General features: G+C 40.7%; 1 protein-coding gene across 1 annotated transcript; it reads right to left on the bottom strand.

The window, feature by feature from the left end:
- Positions 1–20,949: 20,949 nt before the first annotated feature.
- Positions 20,950–24,516, bottom strand: LOC137238257 (solute carrier family 35 member G1). The gene is made up of 3 exons (XM_067763087.1): positions 24,373–24,516; positions 23,923–24,131; positions 20,950–21,942 (listed from the first exon to the last, which is right to left on the bottom strand). Exons 2-3 carry the CDS (start codon positions 24,129–24,131, stop codon positions 21,102–21,104), a joined length of 1,050 nt encoding a protein of 349 aa, XP_067619188.1. The 5' UTR covers positions 24,373–24,516; the 3' UTR covers positions 20,950–21,101.
- Between the last annotated feature and the right edge of the window lie 1,077 nt (positions 24,517–25,593).

Consider the following 25,593-nt stretch of genomic DNA (forward strand, 5'->3'; position numbering starts at 1 on the left):
ACCCAGATCATTTTGCTATATAGAAGTCTATATCTATCTCGATTAGTTTATGCCGTTACGGATACCGTTATGCGAACAAAATTAATATACTCTGTGAGCTCTGCTCAGCTGAGTATAAACATACGGTCTGAAATCGGTGGCCCGATGTATAATTTTTTTTTTTACAGAACACGTGTCTGCAGTGGTGGCATTCGGCTGCGATTTAAAAAAACAAACCTGAGTGGGGCCAACACCAGTTCGAGGATCAAAAAATAATATCAGCGCAGAGTGTGCGTGAGTGAATAAAAAAATATGGCAAAATACACACCACATAAAAATTTAGACCGATTTTTCACTTACATGCATATATCTTTTGGCAGAAATAAAATGTTTAGTTTGCGTTTTCGGATTCTTTATATACGGAGGTAAAAATGCGTCTTTCGATGCCCCTTTGATTATTTGCTAAGAATTAGGTGGTCTTCGTCTTGTTAAATATTACCCAAACTTGCCCTAGTCATAACCAAAGTCCGTATCAAATGGACATGGGAACTTAGACCAAGTTAAAACGTGCACTAATCTACAATAAATCCACAATATTCCCTTTAATTTCATCCTTCAATTTAGAGATAAAACCCTAGAGGTGGTTCTGGGACTAGAAAAAGGAATCGCCAGCCGCCTTATTTTTTCAAAAGTTTAAAGTAGTGCCCTCCTATTTTACCACAGAATTTAATCGTGGGACAAATAAGCAAGCTTTCGTGAATATAGCAATTGAGTCATTTATCCACAAATCCACCGTAACATATCTCCTATTACCTGCTGTTCTAGAGGTTACCACATAGATATTAGTGGTTACTCCAAACTCTTAGGATTTGGCGGTACGTTTCGTCCCCAAGCCAAATAGCGACATAACAATCATATAGAAAACACGATGAATGGGGCAAGAAGAATGATAACGGGACCTTGCACGTAGAGGCCTGCCTAGACGAACAAAAATCTCGCTCTACAATTCACTCATCATACCTGTCCTGATGTATAGCTCGGACTCGGAGACGGTGTCTAAAAAAGATGAAGTAGATGTACATGATGGCGTCAGCAAGTATCCAAGAAGCTAGGTCATGTTATGCGAATGAACGAAAACGCTTTGGCCAGGAGAGTATTTTTTCATCGACACCCGCATATGAAAGACGCTTAAGGAGGATCTTATACTCACCTGGTGCCTCCAATTGGCGTCTGTTATCGCGGACCAGGGATAGCTGTGCTGCTGTGACTTGTTGCAAAACGTCGAAAATCGCCCAGGCGGTTTAGCGCCAACTAATGAAAAATGGTAATTTTCAAACAAATTTATTTAAAATATCCTAAACTGCTTCGGATTACCTCTGATTTCGAAAAAAAAAACCTACAACTGCGAAAATTAAAAGTGCCCACTATGTGTTTTATTTATTTTTATTTAAGTATGCGTGTTCTTACAAAATGAATGACTTACCATTTATCCCATAACTAACCTTAACAAAATTAAGTATGTATTTATGTACTTAGTGGTATAAATAGATATAAATTTATAAATGTTAAAAATTAATTAAAATAAATTATTTGAAATTGGTTATAATTATACATTTAGCAGAAGAGTTTTCAATGAGAAGGTTTTCATGGCAGAAATACACTCGGAGTGCTTGCTAAATCACTGTTGAGGGACGCACACGCCTAAAAAACCTTCATTCTAATTCAAAAAGCTTGTTTCTAAAATTTTGATGTTGCTTTGCTCGGGGCGTGACCCAGGATCGACGGTGTGGTAGCACGCTACCCCCACACCATGGCGGCCTTTACGAACACTTGACCTAACTTTTATTTACCAGACCCGAAGTACCGATAGCGCTCCACTGTTCTCGTAAATAAATCTATTTCACGACATTCTCCTATAAATTTAAAATTTTAAAACAAAAATATTGTAACGAATATTAGCAACACTAAGGGGTACTGTCTACTGTCATCTCTAAGCCGATGCTAAGCAGTGACGTGAATGCACATCAATAATTCAATCATTATTTCTACACATATGTATGTACACGTAGCAGAGAAGCAGCGCATAAACACATGCAGATATCTTATCTGAGATATGCAATTATAATTGTGGAAGTGTCGCTCCCAAACACACGCGCATACACGTACATCTGTAGTTATAATTATAACAGATAACCAACTAGTAGATTCTAGAACAGAAGCGCCTAGAAGATGCAACGAGGAAATCAAAGAGTATAAAAGGCCTCAATAATAGAGGCGCTACAATCAGTTTCGATTAAGCACGCTATCTGTCGGACAATAGTAGTGTTATTGTACTTTAATAAAGGCCATTTTGCATTATTGAAAAGTGGAGTTATTTATTCAAAAGTTTAGTGATTCGACCTTAGTAGAAGGTTGCAAATAAGAGGATTTGCAGTAAATTTGTTACAATTACTGTCAGAAGAGGAATTGTTGAATAAATTCCGAAGACTTCGAATACAACTTGGACATGGCAAAGTTGAGTGAATTGACGATCCAGCAACTGAAGGAGGAGTTGGAAGTCCGTGGATTGGCTACTTTTGGCGATAAATCCCAGCTATAAAAAAGACTAAGTTTAGCTATGGTATTTGAAGGAATCATCAATGCTGAGGAGTATGTCTTTCATTATGATAGCGACAAAACAACAACAAAAATGGAGGAAAAAACGAAACACCGCAGACAGTGACGAGCACAATATCTGTACAAACATCGACAAATGCATCTCAGCTGTAGTCACAGGAGACACGCATTTCAGAAATGGCGTCGCAAATGTCATCTCAATTGGAAGAACAGAAGACATATATGTCATCTCAACTGGAAGCGCAAGAGGCACGTATATATGGAATGTCGACAAATATTTGGGAACAGGTATGATCGCAGCTCTTTGCGAAACTGGAAGAACAGGATGCAAAAATTTAACAACTCGAGGACAAAACTGATGCCGATATATAAGCGTTGAAAGGTCTTATGCAACAGTTACAACTAAATCGCCCAGCTGTTTCAGCGAGCAATCCGAAGGTAAAAACTCCATCTTTTGACGGCTCTGTTCCTTTCGAGATATTCAAGCTTCAATTTGAGAAGACGTCAGCAGTGAACAACTGGAATTCTGAAGATAAAGTTGCTGCTCTATTCGCAGCATTGAAGGGGCCAGCAGCCGAAATTCTACAGACGATTCCCGAAGGAGAGCGGAACAACTATGACGCATTGATAGCCGCTGTCGAGAGACGTTATGGAAGCGAGAATAGAGAACAGAAGTGTTTATAAACAATTGGGTTGCAAGGTATGGTGTTACATTCTGACCAAGGCAGCAATTTCGAATCAGCTGTATTCCAGGAAATATGTAAATCATTGGGCATTCGAAAAACACGGACAACTGCATTGCATCCTCAGTCCGATGGTATGGTGGAACGATTCAATATAACCATGGAGGGGCACTTAAGGAAAGTAGTGGACAAGTACCATAAGGAGTGGGATACCCGCATACCATTATTCTTGATGGCTTACCGATCAGCAGTGCATGAGACAATGGGCCAAACCCCTGCAAAAGTAATTTTCGGCAATGGCCTTCAACTGCCAGCTGATTTGAAGTTTGGGATAGATGCCGATGCGGAGAGAAATGTCAACAAATCCAATGGTGTCTTGGAAGAAGAGCTGAGAGAGATACACGATCTTGTAAGACAACGAGCAAAGATTATGAGTGACAAGATGAAAGCCCGATACGATAAAGCAATTAATTCGGAAGGCTTTCAGGAAGGAGATTTGGTGCTGTTATACAACCCACAACGAAAAAGGACGTGTGGCACTCGGGGACTGCCGCGGTAAAGCTATTGCATATTATCAACTTATGCAATTATAATATTTATGCAACATTTTGTTTTCTTTGATATTAATTCAAGTTAACCTTTTTAAGCGTGGTGACCGATAAGAAAACAAATTTTTTACTTTTTTGGATTAATGAGAAGTTAATATTTAACTTTCACTTTAACTTTATTTTTAACTTTAACTATAACTTTCACTTTAACTTTAACATTCACTTTAACTTTAACTTTATTTTTAACTTTAACTTTAACTTTATCTTTAACATTCACTTTAACTTTAACTTTAACTTTAAATTTAACTTTAACTGTAACATTAACTTTAAATTTAACTTTAACTTTAACCTTAACTTTAACTTTGACTTTAACTTTAACTTTAACTTTAACTTCAACCTTAACTTTAACTTTGACTTTAAATTTAACTTTCATTTTAACTTTAACTTTAACTTTATTTTTAACTTTAACTTTAACTTTCATTTTAACTTTAACTTTAACTTTATTTTTAACTTTAACTTTCGCTTTAACTTTATCATTCACTTTAACTTTAACTTTATTTTTAACTTTAACTTTAACATCCACTTTAACTTTAACTTTAACTTTATTTTTAACTTTAATTTTAGCTTTCGCTTTGACTTTAACATTCACTTTAACTTTAACTTTAACTTTAACTGTAACTTTAAATTTAACTTTAACTTTAACCTTAACCTTAACTTTAACTTTAACTTTAACTTTGACTTTAACTTTAACTTTAACTTTAACTTTATTTTTAATTTTAACTTTAACTTTCGCTTTAACTTTAATGTTCACTTTACCCGCGGGGGTATCGGTCCCCTACCGGGCGCCTCCTCAGGTGGTGGATAGAGGAACGCTTCCCACAAGACGGGAGGTACTGAGTGAATTAAGTACTCAGGGCGAACCAAAACGAGCAATCCAGTGGAAAAATGGGAATGTGTTGCTCTAAGGGCAACACATCCCAAAGTTCCGGTGGAAGGGCGATAGGATGCCGCCCTAAAATACCCCATCAAGCATCCACAGGATCGAGACCAGTAAGATCCTGTTGACCAAAACTGGAAATATGATTATGAACTGATTGCTACGGGCTGGCGATGACGATAGGCTACTACCTTAATAAGCAAGGGTGACACCTTGCCGAAACGGCTGGTAGGTTAATATCGGCATCGTCTCCGTCTCGTTAAAACCTTGGCAGGTCTTCAAGTACGTTCGAAGCACGTCGCCATTAAGTTGGTGGTGCAGGCTCAGTTGAGACGACTCCTGACTAACGCTGTATTCTGGCTCTGAACACAGACTCCCATAAGGACCTGTGTCAACCCACGCGTGGCCTCCCTGCTTCTGCAAAGATAACCACGGGAATTGAAGACGGCGACTGCACATCGTGCGGAGATAGCGGCTTGAAGCGGAGACCCAATAGAACAAATGAGCAACAAAATAAAAACAACAAAGGAAGATAAAAGTAGAGAAAGCGAGAAAGAAAGGGGCGATGAAGCGGTGTTCAAGAAGAGCACTAAAGTGCTGAGATCGCCGGTTTTAACAACCCCCGCTAAAGCGACCTTGTCGGTAATGCCCACACAAGGCACCGAATCGGCGGAAAAGACAAAGGCAGCGAAAGCACAGCTGCGCAATAACCCCAGCCAGTCAACACCTGCTACTGCAAGGGAAAAAGCGTCGGTCAGCTCACCCAATGTCGTTGCACAGCGCGCTGTTGGGAAGGAGAAACGTGCGACTCCGCCAAGAGGCTCACTCTCATACACAAGCCTCGAAGGGAAGAGCCAAGACGAACTGCTGGAGTACGCGGTATCAGTGCTGCGCGAGATGCAGGAAACCGCTCTCAAGCAGAAGACCGTGTCCAAGGACATAAAAACCGGTATGGCTCTTCTCGAGGAAGCGTTAAGCTGCATGGGATCGTTAAGGGCCCAAAAGGTAGATGAGAGCAGAGAATCGGGCCGAAAAAGCAAGAGGGCACGAACGAGCTCAGATTCCCACTCGGAGGACTTGGAAGCCAAAAAGAAACGAGATGAAAGAACAAATACGCTTTCACAAGGTGAGTCTTGGTCCAATGTAGCGCGCCGGAGGCTGAAACAGCGGGCCCAGCCAGCCAAGCAGGCAACCCCCGTCCAAGCTCCTAAAGCTCAAAAACGGGCGAGAAAGAGGAGACAAGCAGCAACTTTTGTGGTAAAACCTGTGGAAGGCAAAAGCTATGCCCAGGTACTAGGGGCCATACGCGGCCAGCTCCGCCCTAATGACACAGGTACGGTGGTACGGTCAGTACGAAAAACCAAATCTGGTAACGTACTGATTGAAACGGCGCGCTGCAGTGACCAGACGGCCTTCAGAGCAGCTATAGGTAGTGCAGTAGGAGAGGTCGGTGAAGCACAACAGCTCTCCAAGCGGATGAAGTTGGAAGTACTTGGCATGGACTGTCTCACAACTGAAACAGAAATCCAAGACGCAATAAGGAGGGAGGTCGGAAAAGAAGAAATCACTAGACCTCTCCGTGTCTCTGTGTTCGCAGCAAACCAAAGAGAACAGAAAATGGCGGTCGTCGAAGTGGACGAGAATATTGGCAACGCCCTACTCAAAAAAGGTAAAATTCCGATCGGATGGATACAGTGCCGAATCAGACAGCGAGCAGAAGTACAACGCTGCTTTAGGTGTCTCGGCTACGGACACCGGAAGGCAGAATGCAAGGGTCCAGACAGGAGTAACGCCTGCTGGAAGTGTGGGCAAAGCGGCCACAAAGCTTCGGCCTGTACCGCAGCTCCAAAATGTTACCTGTGTAATACACAGAAGCTCGATCATGTCCCTGGATCTGGAGCATGCAGCATTTTCAGAGCGGCACTCGCTGTTGCAAAGGCCAAAGTCTCAATTCAATAGTGATTAGTTTTATCCAAGGCAACCTAAACCGGAGCAGACTTGCTGATGAGCTACTACAACAGTTGGTCTTAGACCATAAAGCTAACAGCGTTATCATCAGCGAACCCTATAGAGCCCGAAATGATTGGCATATAGACAACACCGGCACCGCCGCAATCTGGATGACAGATGCAAACGCCAATATTGTGAACCGTGTTGCCGGACAAGGCTACGTCCGCCTAACTACGAATAATACCACAATAGTAAGCTGCTACTTGTCCCCGAATGATCCCATTCAAACGTTCAGGGAGAAGCTTGAACTTATTGAAGACGACCTGAGGGACTTAACTAGTAACCTGGTTGTGGCGGGAGACTTTAACGCAAGAGCCGTCGAATGGGGAATGCCGCAGACTAACACCCGTGGAAGGTTAGTCCTTGAGATGGCAGCCAGGCTCGGTTTGAACGTGCTTAACACTGGTACGACCCCTACATACCGACGGCCAGGCTTTGGATACTCGATCCCCGATGTAACACTAGTGTCAGAAAGCCTGCTGCTGACCGCTGCTGGATGGAGAGTCATAGAGGATCTGACTGGCAGCGATCACAACTACATCACTTTCCACCTAAACGATCCCGGTCAGAGGCAGATTCCGAACGGGCCACGCAGAACAAAAGCATGGGACGCATCCAAGGTCGACTCTGCCACGTTCTCCGCATCAGTACTGGGGGATGCCCGACGGATAATCAACAACTCCAGTCCGACGGAAGAGACGGTTGAAAAGACAATGAGCTGTCTTCGCCACGCTTGCAACCTCTCTATGCCACGGAGGGGAGTGTGGAGGGGTAAAAAGCAGGTATACTGGTGGAATAGCGAAATCGCGGAGCTGCGGAAAATATGCCACAGGATGCGAAGGATAGCAACTCGCGCGCGCGGCAGGCCTGAGGCTCTAGAAAAGTCGGAAGCGTACAAAGGAGCGAAGAAAGCTCTTAGTGCTGCCATTAAGCAAAGCAAGCTTAAGTGCTGGAAAGCGCTTTGCGAGGAAGTGGATCGAGACCCATGGGGGCAGGGATATAAGATAGTAATGAAGAAGTTCCGTCCGCCAAACCAGCTGATGGACGAGAACCAAATAAGGAACATTGTGGATGGCCTGTTTCCCACCCAACTGCCTAGGGAGGGCGGGTACGTTACCCATGAAGATCGCAACGTGGAACCATTCCAAGAAGAAGAGCTTAAAACTGCCGTGCGAACTATGAAACCTAGGAAAGCATCTGGGCCCGACGGAATACCCGCGGAGGCAATTAGACTAGCTGCAAACGACTGCCCAGAACTTATGTTGCACATGTACAACAAATGTCTCGAAGAAAGAATTTTCCCCACCATATGGAAGACAGCACGACTGGTTCTCATTCCAAAAGGGAAAGGAGATCCCAACTCTCCATCATCCTACCGTCCCCTATGTATGTTGGACACAGCAGGGAAATTGATGGAGAGTCTCCTGAAGCAACGCCTCACCAGAGCGTTACAGGACGCCGGAGGACTGTCGCCCAGACAGCATGGTTTTCGGAGAGGGCACTCTACAATGGATGCCATAGCAGAAGTTATAGACGCAGTCAAGAAAGCCGAGACAGCGTGCCACAGAGCAAGACCTATAGTGTTGCTGGTCACGCTGGACGTCAAAAACGCTTTTAACTCAGCTAGGTGGGAGGACATGCTTGAGGCACTAGAAAGCACTTTCAAAGTACCGCAATATTTGTTAGAAATTTTAAGGGACTACCTAAGAGCGAGGTATCTAATATATGAAAGTACTCACGGTCAAAAAAAGGTAAAAATAACAGGTGGAGCAGCCCAGGGTTCGGTACTAGGTCCCGATCTCTGGAATATAACTTACGACAGTCTTCTTCGGTTAGACATGCCAGAAAGCACCTTCCTCGTTGCATTTGCAGACGACGTGGCAGCTGTGATAACAGCACCAAGCTGCGAGCTGGCACAGCTAAAATTAAACCAGGTCATGCGTAATGTAAATAGGTGGATGGCTGAGCACGGTCTCCAGTTAGCAACAGCCAAAACGGAGATCGTCATCCTCACAAAGAGACGTATTCCCACTACCAGGAACATGATGGTTGGGGACCAGCCAATAGAAACACTCGCTTCAGCGAAATATCTGGGAGTGAGGTTAGACAGCAAACTCAACTTCTCGGATCACATACGAGGGACCTGCGAAAGAGCTGCGCGCATAATAGCGCAGTTGAGTAGATTAATGGCAAACACAGGTGGCCCAAAACCATGCACAAGGAAGTTGCTTGCATCAGCCTCGGATTCTATACTCTTATATGGTGCTGAAATCTGGGCGGACGCAATGAAATACCGGAAGAACCGAGTCGCCCTCACCTCGGTCCAACGCAGAGGGGCGCTGCGAATATCTTCGGCTTACCGCACGGTCTCAGCTGAAGCTGTCCTGGTCGTTGCGGGAACCATACCGATATATCTTCTCGTTGAGGAAAGAAAAACAATATATGACAACGGATCGCAAGCAAGTAGAGCTGCTGTTGCCATGCAGGCGCGAGAAGAATCGATCCGACGTTGGCAAGATCAGTGGAGCAACAGCATCGTAGGAAAGTGGACTAGGGAACTAATCCCTGAACTTGATCCATGGTTGAAGCGACCGCACGGAGAGGTAGACTTTTACCTGACCCAGTTTCTAACGGGACATGGTTACTTCCGCAAATACCTACACAGAATGGGTAAGGTTGATAGCCCGAGCTGTCTGTACTGTGGGGAAATAGACGATGTACGCCACACCTTCTTCGAATGCAGGCACTTCTCCCATCAGCGAAGGAGGGTAGAAGAGGTACTTGGCGACCTATCCCCGGGCAGTGTCATTAATAACATGACCTGTCGAAGAGACAGATGGGATACGGTCAGCACATATGTGAGGCATATACTTACCATTAAACGAGAAGACGGATGCCTAGCCCATTAGCGTGAGAGTAGCCATAGAGCTCACGTAGCGCGCACCCGTACCCGAAGTAATGCTAAACGCGGTCCCAGGTACGGGGATTTGCGCGGGCCGTGGGAGGTTAGGTTTTAGTGGGTAGGCCTTCATGGCAGAAGGGAGTCCTACACTCGGAGAGTCTCGCAGTGAGGCTTAAATATCCCGGTCAGTGCATAAAGCATTTCCTCCTTCCACGAAACACAAAAAAAAAAAAAAAAAAAAAAAAAAAAAAAAAATGTTCACTTTAACTTTAACTTTAACTTTATTTTTAACTTTAACTTTCGCTTTAACTTTAATATTTACTTTAAATTTAACTTTAACATTCACTTTAACTTTAACTTTAATTTTAACTTTAACTTTAACTTTAGCTTTAAATTTAACTTTAACTGTAACTTTAACTTTAAATTTAACTTTAACTTTAACATTAACTTTGACTTTAACTTTAACTTTAACCTTAACTTTGACTTTAACTTTCATTTTAGCTTTAACTTTTTTTTTATGCTCAGTTGAGCAGAGCTCACAGAGTATATTAACTTTGATTGGATAACGGTTGGTTGTACAGGTATAAAGGAATCGAGATAGATATAGACTTCCATATATCAAAATCACCAGTATCGAAAAAAAATTTGATTGAGCCATGTCCGTCCGTCCGTCCGTCCGCACGTCCGTCCGTCCGTCTGTCCGTTAACACGATAACTTGAGTAAATTTTGAGGTATCTTGATGAAATTTGGTATGTAGATTCCTGGGCACTCATATCAGATCACTATTAAAAATGAACGATATCGGACTATAACCACGCCCACTTTTTCGATATCGAAAATTTCGAAAAACCGAAAAAATGCGATAATTCATTTCCAAAGGCGGTTAAAGCGATGAAACATTGTAGATGGGTTGACGTTATAACGTAGAATAGAAAATTAGTAAGATTTTGGACAATGGGCGTGGCACCGCCTACTTTTACAAGAAGGTAATTTAAAAGTTTTGCAAGCTGTAATTTAGCAGTCGTTGAAGATATCATGATGAAATTTGGCAGGAACGTTACTACTATTACTATATATGTGCTAAATAAAACTTAGCAAAATTGGATGAAGAACACGCCCACTTTTTAAAAAAAAATTTTTTTTAATTCAAATTTTAACAAAAAATTTAATATCTTTACTGTATATAAGTAAATTAAGTCAAAATTCAACTCCAGTAATGATATGATGCAACAAAATACAAAAATAAAAGAAATTTTCAAAATGGGCGTGGCTCCGCCCATTTTCATTTAGTTTGTCTAGAATACTTTTAATGCCATAAGTCGAACAAAAATTTACCAATCCTTCTAAAATTTGGTAGGGGCATAGATTCTATGACGGTAACTGTTCTATGTGAAAATGGGCGAAATCGTGGAAGCCACGCCCAGTTTTTATACACAGTCCACCGTCTGTCCTTCCGCTCGGCCGTTAACACAATAACTTGAGCACAAACCGATATATCTTTACTAAACTTAGCCCACGTACTTATCTGAACTCACTTTATCTTGGTATAAAAAATGGCCGAAATCCGACCATAACCACGCCCACTTTATCGATATCGAAAATTAGTAAAAATGAAAAAAATGCCATAATTCTATACCAAATACGAAAAAAGGGATGAAACATGGTAACTGGATTGGCTTATTGACGCAAAATATAACTTTGGAAAAAACTTTGTAAAATGGGTGTGACACCTACCATATTAAGTAGAAGAAAATGAAAAAGTTCTACAAGGCGAAATCAACAGCCCTTGGAATCTTGGCAGGAATACTGTTAGTGGTATTGCATATATAAATAAATTAGCAGTGCCCGACAGATGATTTTCTGGATCACCTGGTCCACATTTTGGTCGATATCGCGGGAACGCCTTCACATATACATCTAAGGGCCACTCACTTTTAAAACCCTCATTAATACCTTTAATTTGATATCCATATCGTACAAACACATTCTAGAGTCACCCCTTGCCCACCCTAATGGCGATATCTCGAAAAGGCGTCCACCTATAGACCTAATGCCCACTCCCTCTTAAAATGCTCAGTAACACCTTTCGTTTGATACCCATATCGTACAAACATTCTAGAGTCACCCCTGGCCCACCCTAATGGCGATATCTCGAAAAGGTGTCCACCTATAGACCTAATGTCCACTCCCTCTTAAAATGCTCAGTAACACCTTTCGTTTGATACCCATATCGTACAAACATTCTAGAGTCACCCCTGGCCCACCCTAATGACGATATCTCGAAAAGGCGTTCACCTATAGAATTAAGGATTACTCCCTTTTAAAATACTCATTACCATCTTTCATTTGATACCCATATCATACAAACATATTCTAGAGTCACCCCTGGCCCACCCTAATGGCGACATTTCGAAAAGGCGTCCACCTATAGACCTAATGCCCACTCCCTCTTAAAATGCTCAGTAACACTTTTCGTTTGATACCCATATCGTACAAACATTCTAGAGTCACCCCTGGCTCACCCTAATGGCGATATCTCGAAAAGGCGTCCACCTATAGACCTAATGCCCACTCCCTCTTAAAATGCTCAGTAACACCTTTCATTTGATTCCCATATCGTACAAACACATGCTAGAGACACCCCTGGTCCACCTTTATGGCGATATCTCGAAACGGCGTCCACCTATGGAACTAAGGATCACTCCTTTTCAAAATACTCATTAACAGCTTTCATTTGATACCCATATCGTACAAGCATATTCTAGAGTCACCCCTGGTCCACCTTTATGGCGATTTCTCGAAAAGGCGTTCACCTATAGAACAAAAGCCCATTCCCTTTTAAAATACTCATTACCACCTTTCATTTGATACCCATATCGTACAAACACATTCTAGAGTCACCCCTGGTCCACCTTAATGGCGATATCTCGAAAAGGCGTTCACCGATAGACCTAAGGCCCACTCCCTCTTAAAATGCTCAGTAACACCTTTCATTTGATACCCATATCGTACAAACAAATTCTAGAGTCAGCCCTGGTCCACCTTTATGGCGATATCCCTAAATGGCGTCCATCCATAGAACTATGGCCTACTCTCTCTTAAAATACTCTTTAATACCTTCCATTTGATACACATGTCATACAGTCACATTCCAGCGTTACCCTAGGTTCATTTTCTTACATGGTGATTTTCCTTATTTTGTCTCCATAGCTCTCAACTGAGTATGTAATGTTCGGTTACACCCGAACTTAGCCTTCCTTACTTGTTAACTTTAACTTTAACTTTATTTTTAACTTTAACTTTAACTTTAACTTTAACTTTAACTTTCGCTTTAACTTTAACATTCACTTTAACTTTAACTTTATTTTTAACTTTAACTTTCGCTTTAACTTTAATATTCACTTTAACTTTAACTTTAACTTTAAGTTTAACTTTAACTTTAACTTCAACTTTAACTTTAGCTTTAACTTTAACTTTGACTTTAACTTTAAGTTTAACTTTAACGTTAACTTTAACTTTAACCTTAACTTTAACTTTAATTTCAACTTTAAGTTTCACTTTAACTTTAACTTTATTTTTAACTTTAACTTTAACTTTCGCTTTAACTTTAACATTCACTTTAACTTTAACTTTAACTTTAACTTTAACTTTAACCTTAACTTTAACTTAAACTTAAACTTTAACTTTCACTTTAACTTTAGCTTTATTTTTAACTTTAACTTTAACTTTCGCTTTAACTTTAACATTCACTTTAACTTTAACCTTAACTTTAACTTTGACTTTAACTTTAACCTTAACTTTAACTTTAACTTTAACTTTCGCTTTAACTTTTAACATTCACTTTAACTTTAACTTTAATTTTAACTTTAACTTTAGCTTTAACTTTAACCATATGCCGAGCTTCTCTGCCAGAGACTATCGACTACTAATACGCGTCCAAAAATATCGGTAGCGGTTTCAAAGGACGTATTGACCTGGACAACAAAAAAAAAAGAAAAATTTTATCTCTGTTCGCAGAAAGGTTTTCTGACCAAAAATACTATAGATACCACCCTAGGCTTCGGAGAGTTCCGGGGTAATTTTTCGGTTTTCGTGAATATTTTTTGAACGACGCAAAATTTTTGTTTTCCGCCATCCGGATTATGGATACTGGGGTCAAGATGCATTGACTGAGATCTCTCCCGCTATTTGGACGCATATTAGATGTCGACCCCTGTAGTAAATTTTTAGCGTGGATACAATGTTCCAAAGCTGGGGACCATATTACCCATAACAGTTAGAAAAAGTCTGTAAGTGTATATTTCTTTAGTACGCAACTAATAGTAAATTATGAAAACCACTTTTTAAAAATACTATTTAAATAATATACTAATATTCTAATATACCTATTTATAGAATTTTACAACTAAAAAATTAATTCAGTATTTACATAATTTTTTTAATCATACCTATTGTAACGAATTTACTTGCAAATCCTCTTATTTGCAATCCTCTGCTAAGTTCGAATCACTAAACTGTTGAATAAATAACTCCAATATTGAATGATGGAAAAATGGCCTTTATTAAGTACTTCACAATAACACTCAAACTGTGCAACGAATAGCTTAATAACCAAACTGATATCTTAAAGGAAACTGACTTTCAAAATAATAGTGCTATTGCTCGCTAGATATCGTCTTACTCGTAACTGCTTGACAATTCAAATCAAACTGAATTACTTCTTACTCGCTGGCGCCGCTTTTATAGTTTACGCTGCATACTTCTAGGCTCTTCGATTTCCAGAACTTACTAGTTGTTTCGGCTACAAAATCGCCAGCCACAACTACGTGCACAAATTATTGCTCACTCTTGTGACAACTCAGATAAGATATATGCATGTGTTTGTGCATTGCCGCTCCGCTGCTCGTATACGTACATATGTGTAGAGGCAATTATTTATTCGTTTATGTAGATACATAAAGATTGAATTATTGATGTGAATGTTTGTAGTTTACAGTCTCTCGCGCGCACATAGGCATATAAGTAAATGCATCTGTGTGTGACATCTCTCTGGGCTGCCTATATATGTGTATACTTGATTTGATTATTAACGTAAATACTGCTTGGCATGGCCTTAGCATCGCCTTAGTGATGGGATAATTTAGTGATGCTAATATCCGTGACACTGCCCTCCACCTAAGTCTGATCGTCCCGATCAGACAAATCTCTCGATCTAAACGTTGCTAGCCTTTCCAAATGGACCACCTTCATTTTGGTTCGTGGTTTACCGATGGTTTGTATGCGGTACACTACATCGTTGATTCGTTTTACAACTTTGTATGGACCTTCCCAGTTACACTGCAATTTTGGGGACAAACCTTTTTTTCGTTGTGGGTTGTATAGCAGCACCAAATCTCCTTCCTGAAACCCTTCCGAATTAATTGCTTTATCGTACCTTGCTTTCATCTTGTCACTCATAATCTTTGCTCGTTGCCTTACCAGATTGTGTATCTCTCTCAGCTCTTCTTCCAAAACACCAGTGGATTTCTTGACATTCCTCTCCGCATCGACATCTATCCCATACTTCAAATCAGCTGGCAGTCGAAGGTCATTGCCAAAAATTACCTTTGCGGGAGTTTGGCCCGTTGTGTCATGTACTGCCGATCGGTAGGCCATCAAGAATAATGATATGTGTGTATCCCAGTCCTTATGGTACTTGTCTACTACTTTCCTTAAATGCTCCTCCAATGTTCTATTGAAACGTTCCACCATACCATCGGACTGAGGATGCAATGCAGTTGTCCGTGTTTTCCGAATGCCCAGCTTCTTGCACATTTCTTGGAACACAGCTGATTCAAAATTCCTGCCTTGGTCAGAATGTAACTCCATTGGTACACCATACCTTGCAACCCATTCGTTTTTAACCACTTCTGCTACTGTTTCTGCTTCTTGGTTTGGGATTGGGTATACCTCTGGCCATTTACTGAAATAATCCATAACCACCAGTACGTATTTGTTTCCGCGGTTGCTAGTAGGAAATGGACCTGCGACATCCATGGCGATCCTTTCAAATGGCGCGCCTGAGTTATATTGCTTCATCTGGCCATGACTTCGTGTTCTGGGCCCTTTCGCTCTGCTGCAAACCTCGCAGTTCGCAATCCACTCAGTGACCGACTGACGGCAACCAACCCAATAGAATCTCTGTTTAATCTTCTCGAGCGTCTTCGTGATTCCAAGATGACCTCCGCTTGGACCATTATGCAGCTCGCTGAGCACATCAGGAATCCTCTTTCTGGGAACAACAATCAGTTTATTATTGTATTTACCATCCTCACTCTCCCATACTCGATGAAGGCAACCGGATATCAATTCTAAACTGTTCCACTGTGCCCAATATGACTTCGCAATGGGACTCTCTGCTGACATCTCTTCTCTGTTTGGTCTTTCATTTCGTTCGAGACCTTGCATAACACGTGACAGATCTGCATCTTCTAGCTGGCACTTTCTTAGCTGTTCCTTGTCCCATTCATCTGTACATGTTATAGTCATTAGCCGGACGTCTATAATTTCTTCTTTAGCCTCGGCTTTTGAACAGTGCTTGCATTCCAAACTACATGGTCTTCGTGACATTGCATCGGCATTTCCATGGGTACTACCTTTTCGATGCTCAATGGAAAAGTTATAGCTTTGTAGTCGCTCGATCCACCGTGCCAATTGTCCTTCCGGATTACGGAACTGCAGTAGCCATTTTAAAGCTGCGTGATCTGTCCTGACACGGAATCGCTGGCCGTAGAGGTATTTGTGAAAATGTTTAACGCACTCTACCAATGCCAACAGCTCTCTCCGCGTAACGCAGTAGTTCCTCTCTGGTTTTCCAATCGAACGGCTGTAATATGCAACTACCTTCTCCTGTCCATCGACCAGTTGTGATAAAACGCCTCCTATAGCATATCCACTCGCATCTGTATCTAGAATAAATGTTGCTCCTGGAATCGGATATGCTAACATTGGGGCAGTGCACAAACGCTCCTTCAATGTTTGGAAAGCCACTTCTTGCTCCTTCTTCCATTCAAAAGCTTTATTTTTTCTTGTAAGCTCATGGAGGCTATGGGCTACGCTGGAAAAATTTTGTACAAATCGGCGGTAATATGTGCACAGCCCAAGGAAACTTCTTAATTCATGTAGGTTCTGTGGTCTTGGCCAATCCTTTACAGCCTCTATCTTTTCCTTCGCAGTGCATATGCCCTCTGTCGTTACCTTGTGACCCAAATAATTTACTTCCTTTTTAAACAGCGCACACTTTTTGGGACTTAACTTCAGACCAGCGCCAGCTATTCTTTGGAAAACTTCCTCCAAGTTCTTAAGATGTTCATCGAAATTCTTGCCCAATACGATGATGTCGTCCAGGTACACCAAGCATGTTTTCCAATGTAGTCCTTTCAATACCTGATCCATGAGTCTCTCGAAAGTAGCTGGTGCATTACATAGTCCAAAGGGCATTACTGTAAATTGCCAAAGACCATCTCCGACGCTGAAGGCTGTTTTCTCTTTGTCTTCCTCATTTACCTCCACTTGCCAGTAGCCGCTTTTCAAGTCCAGTGTGGAAAACCATTTCGTACCAGAGAGCGAGTCCAGAGTGTCGTCAATTCTTGGCAATGGGTAGCTATCCTTTTTCGTAACGTCATTCAACTTCCGGTAGTCCACGCAAAACCTCATTTTTCCATCCTTTTTCTTTACAAGTACTACCGGTGAGCTCCAGGGACTAGCTGATGGTTCGATGACGCCGCTGTCGCTCATTTCTTGTATAATTTGACTCACAACTTCCCGCTTCGCCAGTGGAACACTACGTGGAGCTTGACGGATCGGCCTCGCATCTCCAGTGTCAATTTGATGTTTCACAACGTTGGTGCGGCCTGGTTTAGAACCATCCTGGTCAAATATGTTCGCGTACTTTAGGAGCAGTTGCTTTGCCTTACTCTGATATGCTTCCCCTAGCCCCTGCGTCCATGCCGTGATGTCATTTGAAAGATTAGTATTACTAGCTGAAACGTGTTCCTGGAGCTGTTCACAGTTAATAACTACTTCAGCCTCTTGGCATCTTCCCAAAATAGCTCCTTTAGTCAGTTTGAGTGGTGAATTGAACTCATTGAGTACTCTTACCGGAATACGTCCATCTTGTTTTGTCATAGCCAGGGTTTTTCCTACAAGTATGTTCAGTGCTGATTTGTTTGCTGCTTCGACAACCCACAATTTGTTTGTCCCACAATCTCCATCAACCTTTGCCCAGATGACTGCTTCGGATTTTGGTGGTATTCGCTGACTCTCTTCTACCAGCACTCGTTTACTGCTGTAGCCTCTCTCGTAGCCGAAATTAAGTGATACATCCATGTTCTTATATCGCATCGTCTTGCTTTGCATGTCGATCTTGATGCCCTGGTCGATTAAGAAGTCCACTCCAATTATGATTTCGTCAACAATCTCTGCCACTATAAAATTGTGTACTACCGTGGCGTTCCCAATTGCGACTTCACATGATACTTTTCCTAGAACCGTGCTGTCTTCTCCAGTGGCTGTACGCAATCTTGCTCCATGCAATGGTGTTATCTCCTTGTTGACTAAATCCGCTCGAATGATGGAATGAGATGCACCCGTATCTACAGTCAGTAAACGTTTCTTTCCATCCACATGTCCTCCGACCGTAAGATTGTTTGACCTTCTTCCAATTTGTGAGATAGAGATTATGGGGCATTCAATTGAGGGAGCCAGCTGTCGCCCCTTGCGGCTGACTCGCTTTAGTTTAACGATTGAGTGGACTTGGAGATTTGCTCATCTCCTTCAGCTCTGCGTTTACGGCCACCCACATTGTTGGAGCTATTGGCACCGGTGCTGCAATGTCGTGCAATATGACCTGGGTTGCCGCACTTGAAACATTTAATAACTCCGGCATTTTTCTGTTGTGATCCCTTCAGTGCTTCCAAAATTGTGTCTACCCATTCTGGCCTTTCTACTTCTACACGATGAGCCTTATATGCTGGTTTACTCAATAGGGCGGCAGTTTCCTGAGTCAATGCATGTGATACCGTTTCAGCAAATGTCAGTTTTGGGTTCGCGTATGTAGCTCGCTTCGTTTCCACGTCTCGTATGCCATTTATAAAACTCTGGATTTTTACCCTCTCGGTGTATTCCACGGGTGCGTCCGCATTTGCGAGATGAGCCAACCTTTCAACATCTGAAGCAAACTCCTGCAATGTCTCATTTGCTTTTTGGTAGCGGTTTTGCAACTCAATTTGGAATATCTGTTTTCTATGCTCGCTTCCGTAACGTCGTTCTACAGCAGCCATCAATGCTTCATAGTTGTTCCGCTCTCCTTCGGGAATCGTCTGTAGGATTTCGGCTGCTGGCCCTTTCAATGCCACGAACAGAGCTGCAACTTTATCTTCCACATTCCAGTTGTTCACTGCTGCGGTCTTCTCAAACTGTAGCTTAAAGACCTGGAAAGGAACAGAACCGTCAAAGGATGGTGTTTTTACCTTTGGATTACTCGCTGAAACTGCTGGACGATTTAGTTGTAACTGCTCGATACGTCCTCTCAAAGCATCCACCTCGGCCTCGATTTTATCCTGTCGACCACTGAAGCCTTCATGAAACTGGGTTAGTTTTTCTTCCATATGCGCTTCCAGTTTAGATGATATACGGGCTTCCTGCTCTTCTAGTTGTGTGGAGATCTGAGATGATATCTGTGCTGAAATTTGTGCTGACATTTCCGAAATACGCGTTTCTTGTGCTTCAATCTTTGATGTTATACGTGTCTCTTGGGATTCCATCTGTGATGACATATACGTTTTCTGTTCTTCTAGTTGAGATGACATATACGTTTTCTGTTCTTCTAGTTGAGATGACATATACGTTTTCTGTTCTTCCATCTTGGATGTTAAACGTGTCTCCTGCGATTCCAGCTGAGATGCCACTGTCGATGTTTGAGCAGTTATTGCAGCCAATATCATGTTCAAGTCTGTGCTCGTAACTGTCTGCGATGTTTCGTTTTTCTCTTCCATTTTTGTTGTTGTTTCGTCCCCATCAGGATAAAAGACAAACTCGTCGACATCAATTCCTTGCGACTCCATTACCTCTCGTAGCCGTGCTTGAAGTTCGATCTTATTGCCAGTTGTATTTAATCCACGGTTTTCCAACTCCTTTTTCAGTTGCTGGATCTTCAATTCACTGAACTTTGCCATGTCCAAGTTGTATTCCCAATCTTCGGAATTTATTCAACAATCCCACTTCTGACACCAATTGTAACGAATTTACTTGCAAATCCTCTTATTTGCAATCCTCTGCTAAGTTCGAATCACTAAACTGTTGAATAAATAACTCCAATATTGAATGATGGAAAAATGGCCTTTATTAAGTACTTCACAATAACACTCAAACTGTGCAACGAATAGCTTAATAACCAAACTGATATCTTAAAGGAAACTGACTTTCAAAATAATAGTGCTATTGCTCGCTAGATATCGTCTTACTCGTAACTGCTTGACAATTCAAATCAAACTGAATTACTTCTTACTCGCTGGCGCCACTTTTATAGTTTACGCTGCATACTTCTAGGCTCTTCGATTTCCAGAACTTACTAGTTGTTTCGGCTACAAAATCGCCAGCCACAACTACGTGCACAAATTATTGCTCACTCTTGTGACAACTCAGATAAGATATATGCATGTGTTTGTGCATTGCCGCTCCGCTGCTCGTATACGTACATATGTGTAGAGGCAATTATTTATTCGTTTATGTAGATACATAAAGATTGAATTATTGATGTGAATGTTTGTAGTTTACAGTCTCTCGCGCGCACATAGGCATATAAGTAAATGCATCTGTGTGTGACATCTCTCTGGGCTGCCTATATATGTGTATACTTGATTTGATTATTAACGTAAATACTGCTTGGCATGGCCTTAGCATCGCCTTAGTGATGGGATAATTTAGTGATGCTAATATCCGTGACACTATTTTATAAATATCATCATCAGAGTTGGAACTGTACTAAGTCAATTACACTAAATAATTACAAATAATTTCAATATTTAATAAAATTATAGTTTTTAAATATTGCAATAATACATTCAATTTATTTTTGAATCAACTTTTTTTTCTTAAATCATTTTAATTTTTTATCCCAGCCTTATTTCAATTAAGTATAATTTTAACTTCTTGTTTATAGATTTTATAACATAACTTACTTAATTTTTTGTATTATTATTATAAATTTTTTTGTTAGTAAGAACATACTAGTATTTAATTTTTTTATGTGATGCAATATTATAATTAAGTGTAATCCTATGAGAGAAACCACAATGCGCTTTTATATTTGAATTTGATTAATATACCAGTACAATTTCGTTTTCGCATATTCTAAGATGATCTATAAAGATTAAGTATATAGTCTTTAATCCAGCAACAAATATCGTAGTCGCTTTCTACCTGTAGACTCGCGTGGCAGCGATAATGCCCATTTTTTCAGAGCTGTCAATATGACCGAACTTACCACAAGCAGCGCTCCTAAAAGAGAAAATCCTGTTGGAGTCTCACCAAAGAACATTATTTGCCATATAAATGCAAAAACAATATCTGCACAACGAGCAATTGCCACCGGTCCAGCTTGCTCCACTTGCAGCGAAAGAGTCAACAAAATTTGACCTAAAAAGCTAAATATACCCAAGACAACAACAAGCCACCGATCCCGACCACATGCAGGCCAACATATGGCGCCAATCGATACGCACACAATAAATGTGTAAATTAGTGCAAAAGCTCCAAAATTTGTCATTATAACGGAAAAATGTAATCCTTTAAGTGTACGCAGCAATATGTAAACATTGGCACCAAATAATGTCGATGAAATGGCAGCAACTGGACCCCAAATATCATAATTTTGTGCGGCGTAACGTTCAGTCTCCAAAGAAATTGCTGGCGGCTCTCCGAACACGAATGGTGGCCGAGTAATGAGTACAACACCCACCAATGTCAGTACAATAGTTACTATGTTAAAAAAGCTACAGTGCTCCTTCAGAAAGACACGCGCAAATATGGCGACAAAAACTGGGGTGGAAAATATGATAACACTGGCATCAGCAAGTGGCATATGACGGAAGGCATAGAAACTTAACATTAAACCAGTTGTACCCATAAAACATCTTAGTAACAGTATGACACGTTTACCTTCAGGAAACACTGGATGCTGAGTGTAGACAGCAATGGGTACAGCTGGTAGTAGGACACCAATAAAACTGCAATGTATAAAAATACCATTTAAAGGTCAATAAGTATGAACGTATGCAAAATGTATTCAGCTTTATTCTGGTGGTGATACAGCAACTCTTCGAATGATAGATTGAACGTAGTTCTTATTCATAACACTCACTTGAGTGGTGACGACTAGAACAGATAACGTACAGTAGGTTTAGCCTGAGCTATTTTGATTATTTGGACTAATTTCGGAATCAGAGCGTAACCATTTCGGGATAGATTCAGAATTATCAGGATTATTTCAAAATACTTAGTTATTCCGAATTGGTCCTGAAAATAGTCCCATATCGATGCAAAAATAATGATACCCGTGAGAAAATATCGAAATAGTTTCGAAAAACTGGGACGAAATAGTAACGAAAACAATCCGGAAATAGTTCATGACACACTGTAGTCATGATCATTAATTAAAAGAACTTGTTTCTAAATTTTGGATTTTGCTTTGCCCGGGGCTGGTACCCAGCGGCTGCCATCCTCCGGACTCCCTGGTAGAATATTGAGCCATTATTTCTTTAAGCCAGTATCTTAAGCTTCTTAAAATTACGTCATCCGGCCTCACATGTGATTCGTCCAAATACGCGTTTGCCTTCCTTCTTCGCAGAAACATTCGCCGCTGCCTTTTTTCCGAGGCAGATCGACATTCCGTATGGCACCAGTAAGTAGGCGTGAAAGCTGATTGCAAACGGTCTGGTTTGATATTTGGACCTCGTGGAGTGCGCATATTCAGGACACCGGTGTTATCCTGCTGTCGATTCCAAAGTGATTGATTTGGTAATTTTCACATGTCAGAACATGGTGCATCTTTTTATACTGAAACCGGAACCACAGATGGCAATATTAAGAGCGGCTAAATCGATCCAACGGGTTGGGTGGCTAGACTATATTTGGGGTAGGTATGCCTGTCGTAATAGGCGAATAAAATACCAAATTGATTCAAGGGGTTGTGTAACACAACCCTCTAAATTGGTTGCCAGCACAATATAAAGCTTCTGGAAGCCAATTGTTAACCTCATCTACCCGTGGCGAATCCCCTTTTATTAACAGCCGAGGGTCTTGCGAACCCGAACTCTTGATGGATCTAAGGGGTGGGAGGGCGGTATGGCCTAGAATATTGCATGTGGTCATACCAAATCGTTGCCGAGATGGTCGGGTTAGTAGCTTCATGGTGCTTGTTACCGGAACGTACCAGATCTGCATCCGGCAACGGACCATCAACGCCTTCGAGGAGGAACAACATATTAAAAGCGCCGAAGTCGATCAACCTCAACCCGTTGGAGGTGTTACATCGTAGAGGCTGGGGTTAAGGTCGCCAAGCAAGATTTTAATACCATGCCTCAGTCAGGCCCTATTGTCTTCCGCCTTGTTGTTGTTGTTGTTGTTGTTGTAGCGATTAGTTACTCCCCGAAGGCTTTGGGGAGTGTTATCGATGTGATGGTCCTTTGTCGGATACAGATCCGATACGCTCCGGTAACACAGTACCATTAAGGTGCTGGCCCGACCATCTCGGGAACGATTTATATGGCCACATTAAACCTTCAGGCCATCCCTCCCTCCCCACCCCCAAGTTCCATGAGGAGCTTGGGGTCGCCAGAGCCTCGTCTGTTAGTGAAACGGGATTCGCCGCTCGAAGGTGAGGTTGACAATTGGGTTGGAGAAGCTATATATTGCGCTACACAACCCCTTGAATCTTCCTCCTTCTTCGCGTTTAGTGTATGACAGGTATCTCAAATCATAGTCCTAAATGTTTGTCGTTGTCGACATAAGAAAAAGAAGCTCTCATCGAAGGACTGTTGCCACGTTTTTTCATTGGCAGGCGTTTTTAACTTAACGCAGGGATATTCCAAGCTCTTTAGCAGGCGGGGAATTTGGAAAACTGGGATATCAATTTACGATTTGCATTAAAGAACTGTTGTATCAACAATCAGAATAAAATTGAAAATAAGTATTTCGTTCCAACTCACCGAAATGCAGCCAGCTCCATTGGATTTACATCCACCAATCCTTTAACAATAACCGAACATAGCGAGAAAAACAGTGACGAGAGTGTAGCCAATATGATACCCAGGTAAGGGCAATTTAATGTAGCTTTAAGACGTGTAATAAGTCTTATTGATGTGTCGCCACGACGAAAACCGTCAACAAACTGATGTAGCTCTAGATTTTCAGGCATCTTTCGTTAAATTAATTATGGGCGGTGTTTAAAGTAAAGATTTACTTGAGCAGTACGATTTTTAATAAAGGCTTACATCATTTATGCTCTTCAAATTTCCTTAATAAATGCACAATTTATAATTAAAATAGCTGGCTGAGCCTGCTTATGTTTGATTACTCTTTGTAGTTGATGTTCTTGTACTTATAGAAAAATCGATTTCCTATGCTCAAGTTTGCTACAAATTTTTGAATTAACTAACAATTTCCTTATTATTCAATCCAGCTACTGTGCGAAAGTCCACTTTAACTTTATTTTCACCATCAATTTAATAAACATTATTTATTGTACCGTTGTTAATAGTTTAATTAGCAATTTAACACACACTTTGTGCGACTTCCGCATCCTTTGCTCTTTTTCTCAGTGTGATGTAAAATATAATTACTATGAAACCGGTTGCACCATTTTACCGATCCGAATACCTTAGTGTTCGAAAGAGTGGCACTGGTGTACACAACCACAAAATATTTTTTAAAATTTTGGAATTTGCAAGTAGTGGAGTAACACCAGAGAAACCAGGGTGGAATCTCATAGCTACTTAAAGTAATTTGTTGGTTGTCAAAAGTCGATAGAGTTTTACAACAAAAATTGCGCCTATTAAGGATTATATAATAACAATAACAATAGTAATTAACGCCGAGCTTCCATTATAATTTGTTTTGTTGTGCTCTTTCAGTTTTCCTAGAAATTAGTGGACCGACATGCCTCATACCGTCTCCTAAAGGTTATTATTATTATATTATATTAACCCTAGAAAGATAACGTTATTTTTTACCCTAGAAATATAACGTACGTCTGAGAGACGTGTTCAAGTTTAAGGACCCTAAAAATATAAAAAAAAACTTTTTTTTAATCATTTATTTGATATATATTCACTTGTTTTAAATGTTTTTTAAATAAAAATATTGTTTTTTTTTTAATATATTAAAAATTAAGTTTGACTTGTCTTGGACTTGTCCTTACAAAAATTAGTCTTTTTCGAAGGACCTCAGTTTATAGCAAAAAAATTAAAATAAAATACATTTTATGTACTTCAATTGAATGAATTAACTGTTTTAAACTATACTTAAAAAGATATTAGCTAAAATTACCATTTTAGGCAAAATTGGCATATAAAATTTGTAGAAAATTAAAAGATAACGATACGTCTCTTAAACGTATTTTTAAAAAACAATCGTATATATTTCAGTAAATAAAAAAGTTACTACTGAAAAACACCCCCACTGACAAGCTGGTAATGGCAGCTGGGAAAGCTGCGAATAAGAATGTTCTCTCTTTAAGATTGTGGGAGACTGAGAGCAAAATTAAAACGACGTACGTCTCACAGACGTGCGTTATCTCACTAGGGTTAAGTAGTTTATATTAGCATATTTAAGACTTGCTTCTTTAAAAAATGTCCACATTATATTATAACTATTATTAT

The sequence above is a fragment of the Eurosta solidaginis genome, chromosome 1 (assembly GCF_040869045.1).
Source record: "Eurosta solidaginis isolate ZX-2024a chromosome 1, ASM4086904v1, whole genome shotgun sequence".
NCBI lineage: Eukaryota > Metazoa > Arthropoda > Insecta > Diptera > Tephritidae > Eurosta > Eurosta solidaginis.

Bases quoted from the DNA above. Each gene is read 5' to 3' on its own strand.
- LOC137238257 (XM_067763087.1), bottom strand. From the start codon at position 24,131: ATGCCTGAAAATCTAGAGCTACATCAGTTTGTTGACGGTTTTCGTCGT. The intron at 21,943-23,922 runs GTGAGTTGGAAC...TATACATTGCAG, and splicing joins ATGGAGCTGGCTGCATTTCG to TTTTATTGGTGTCCTACTAC.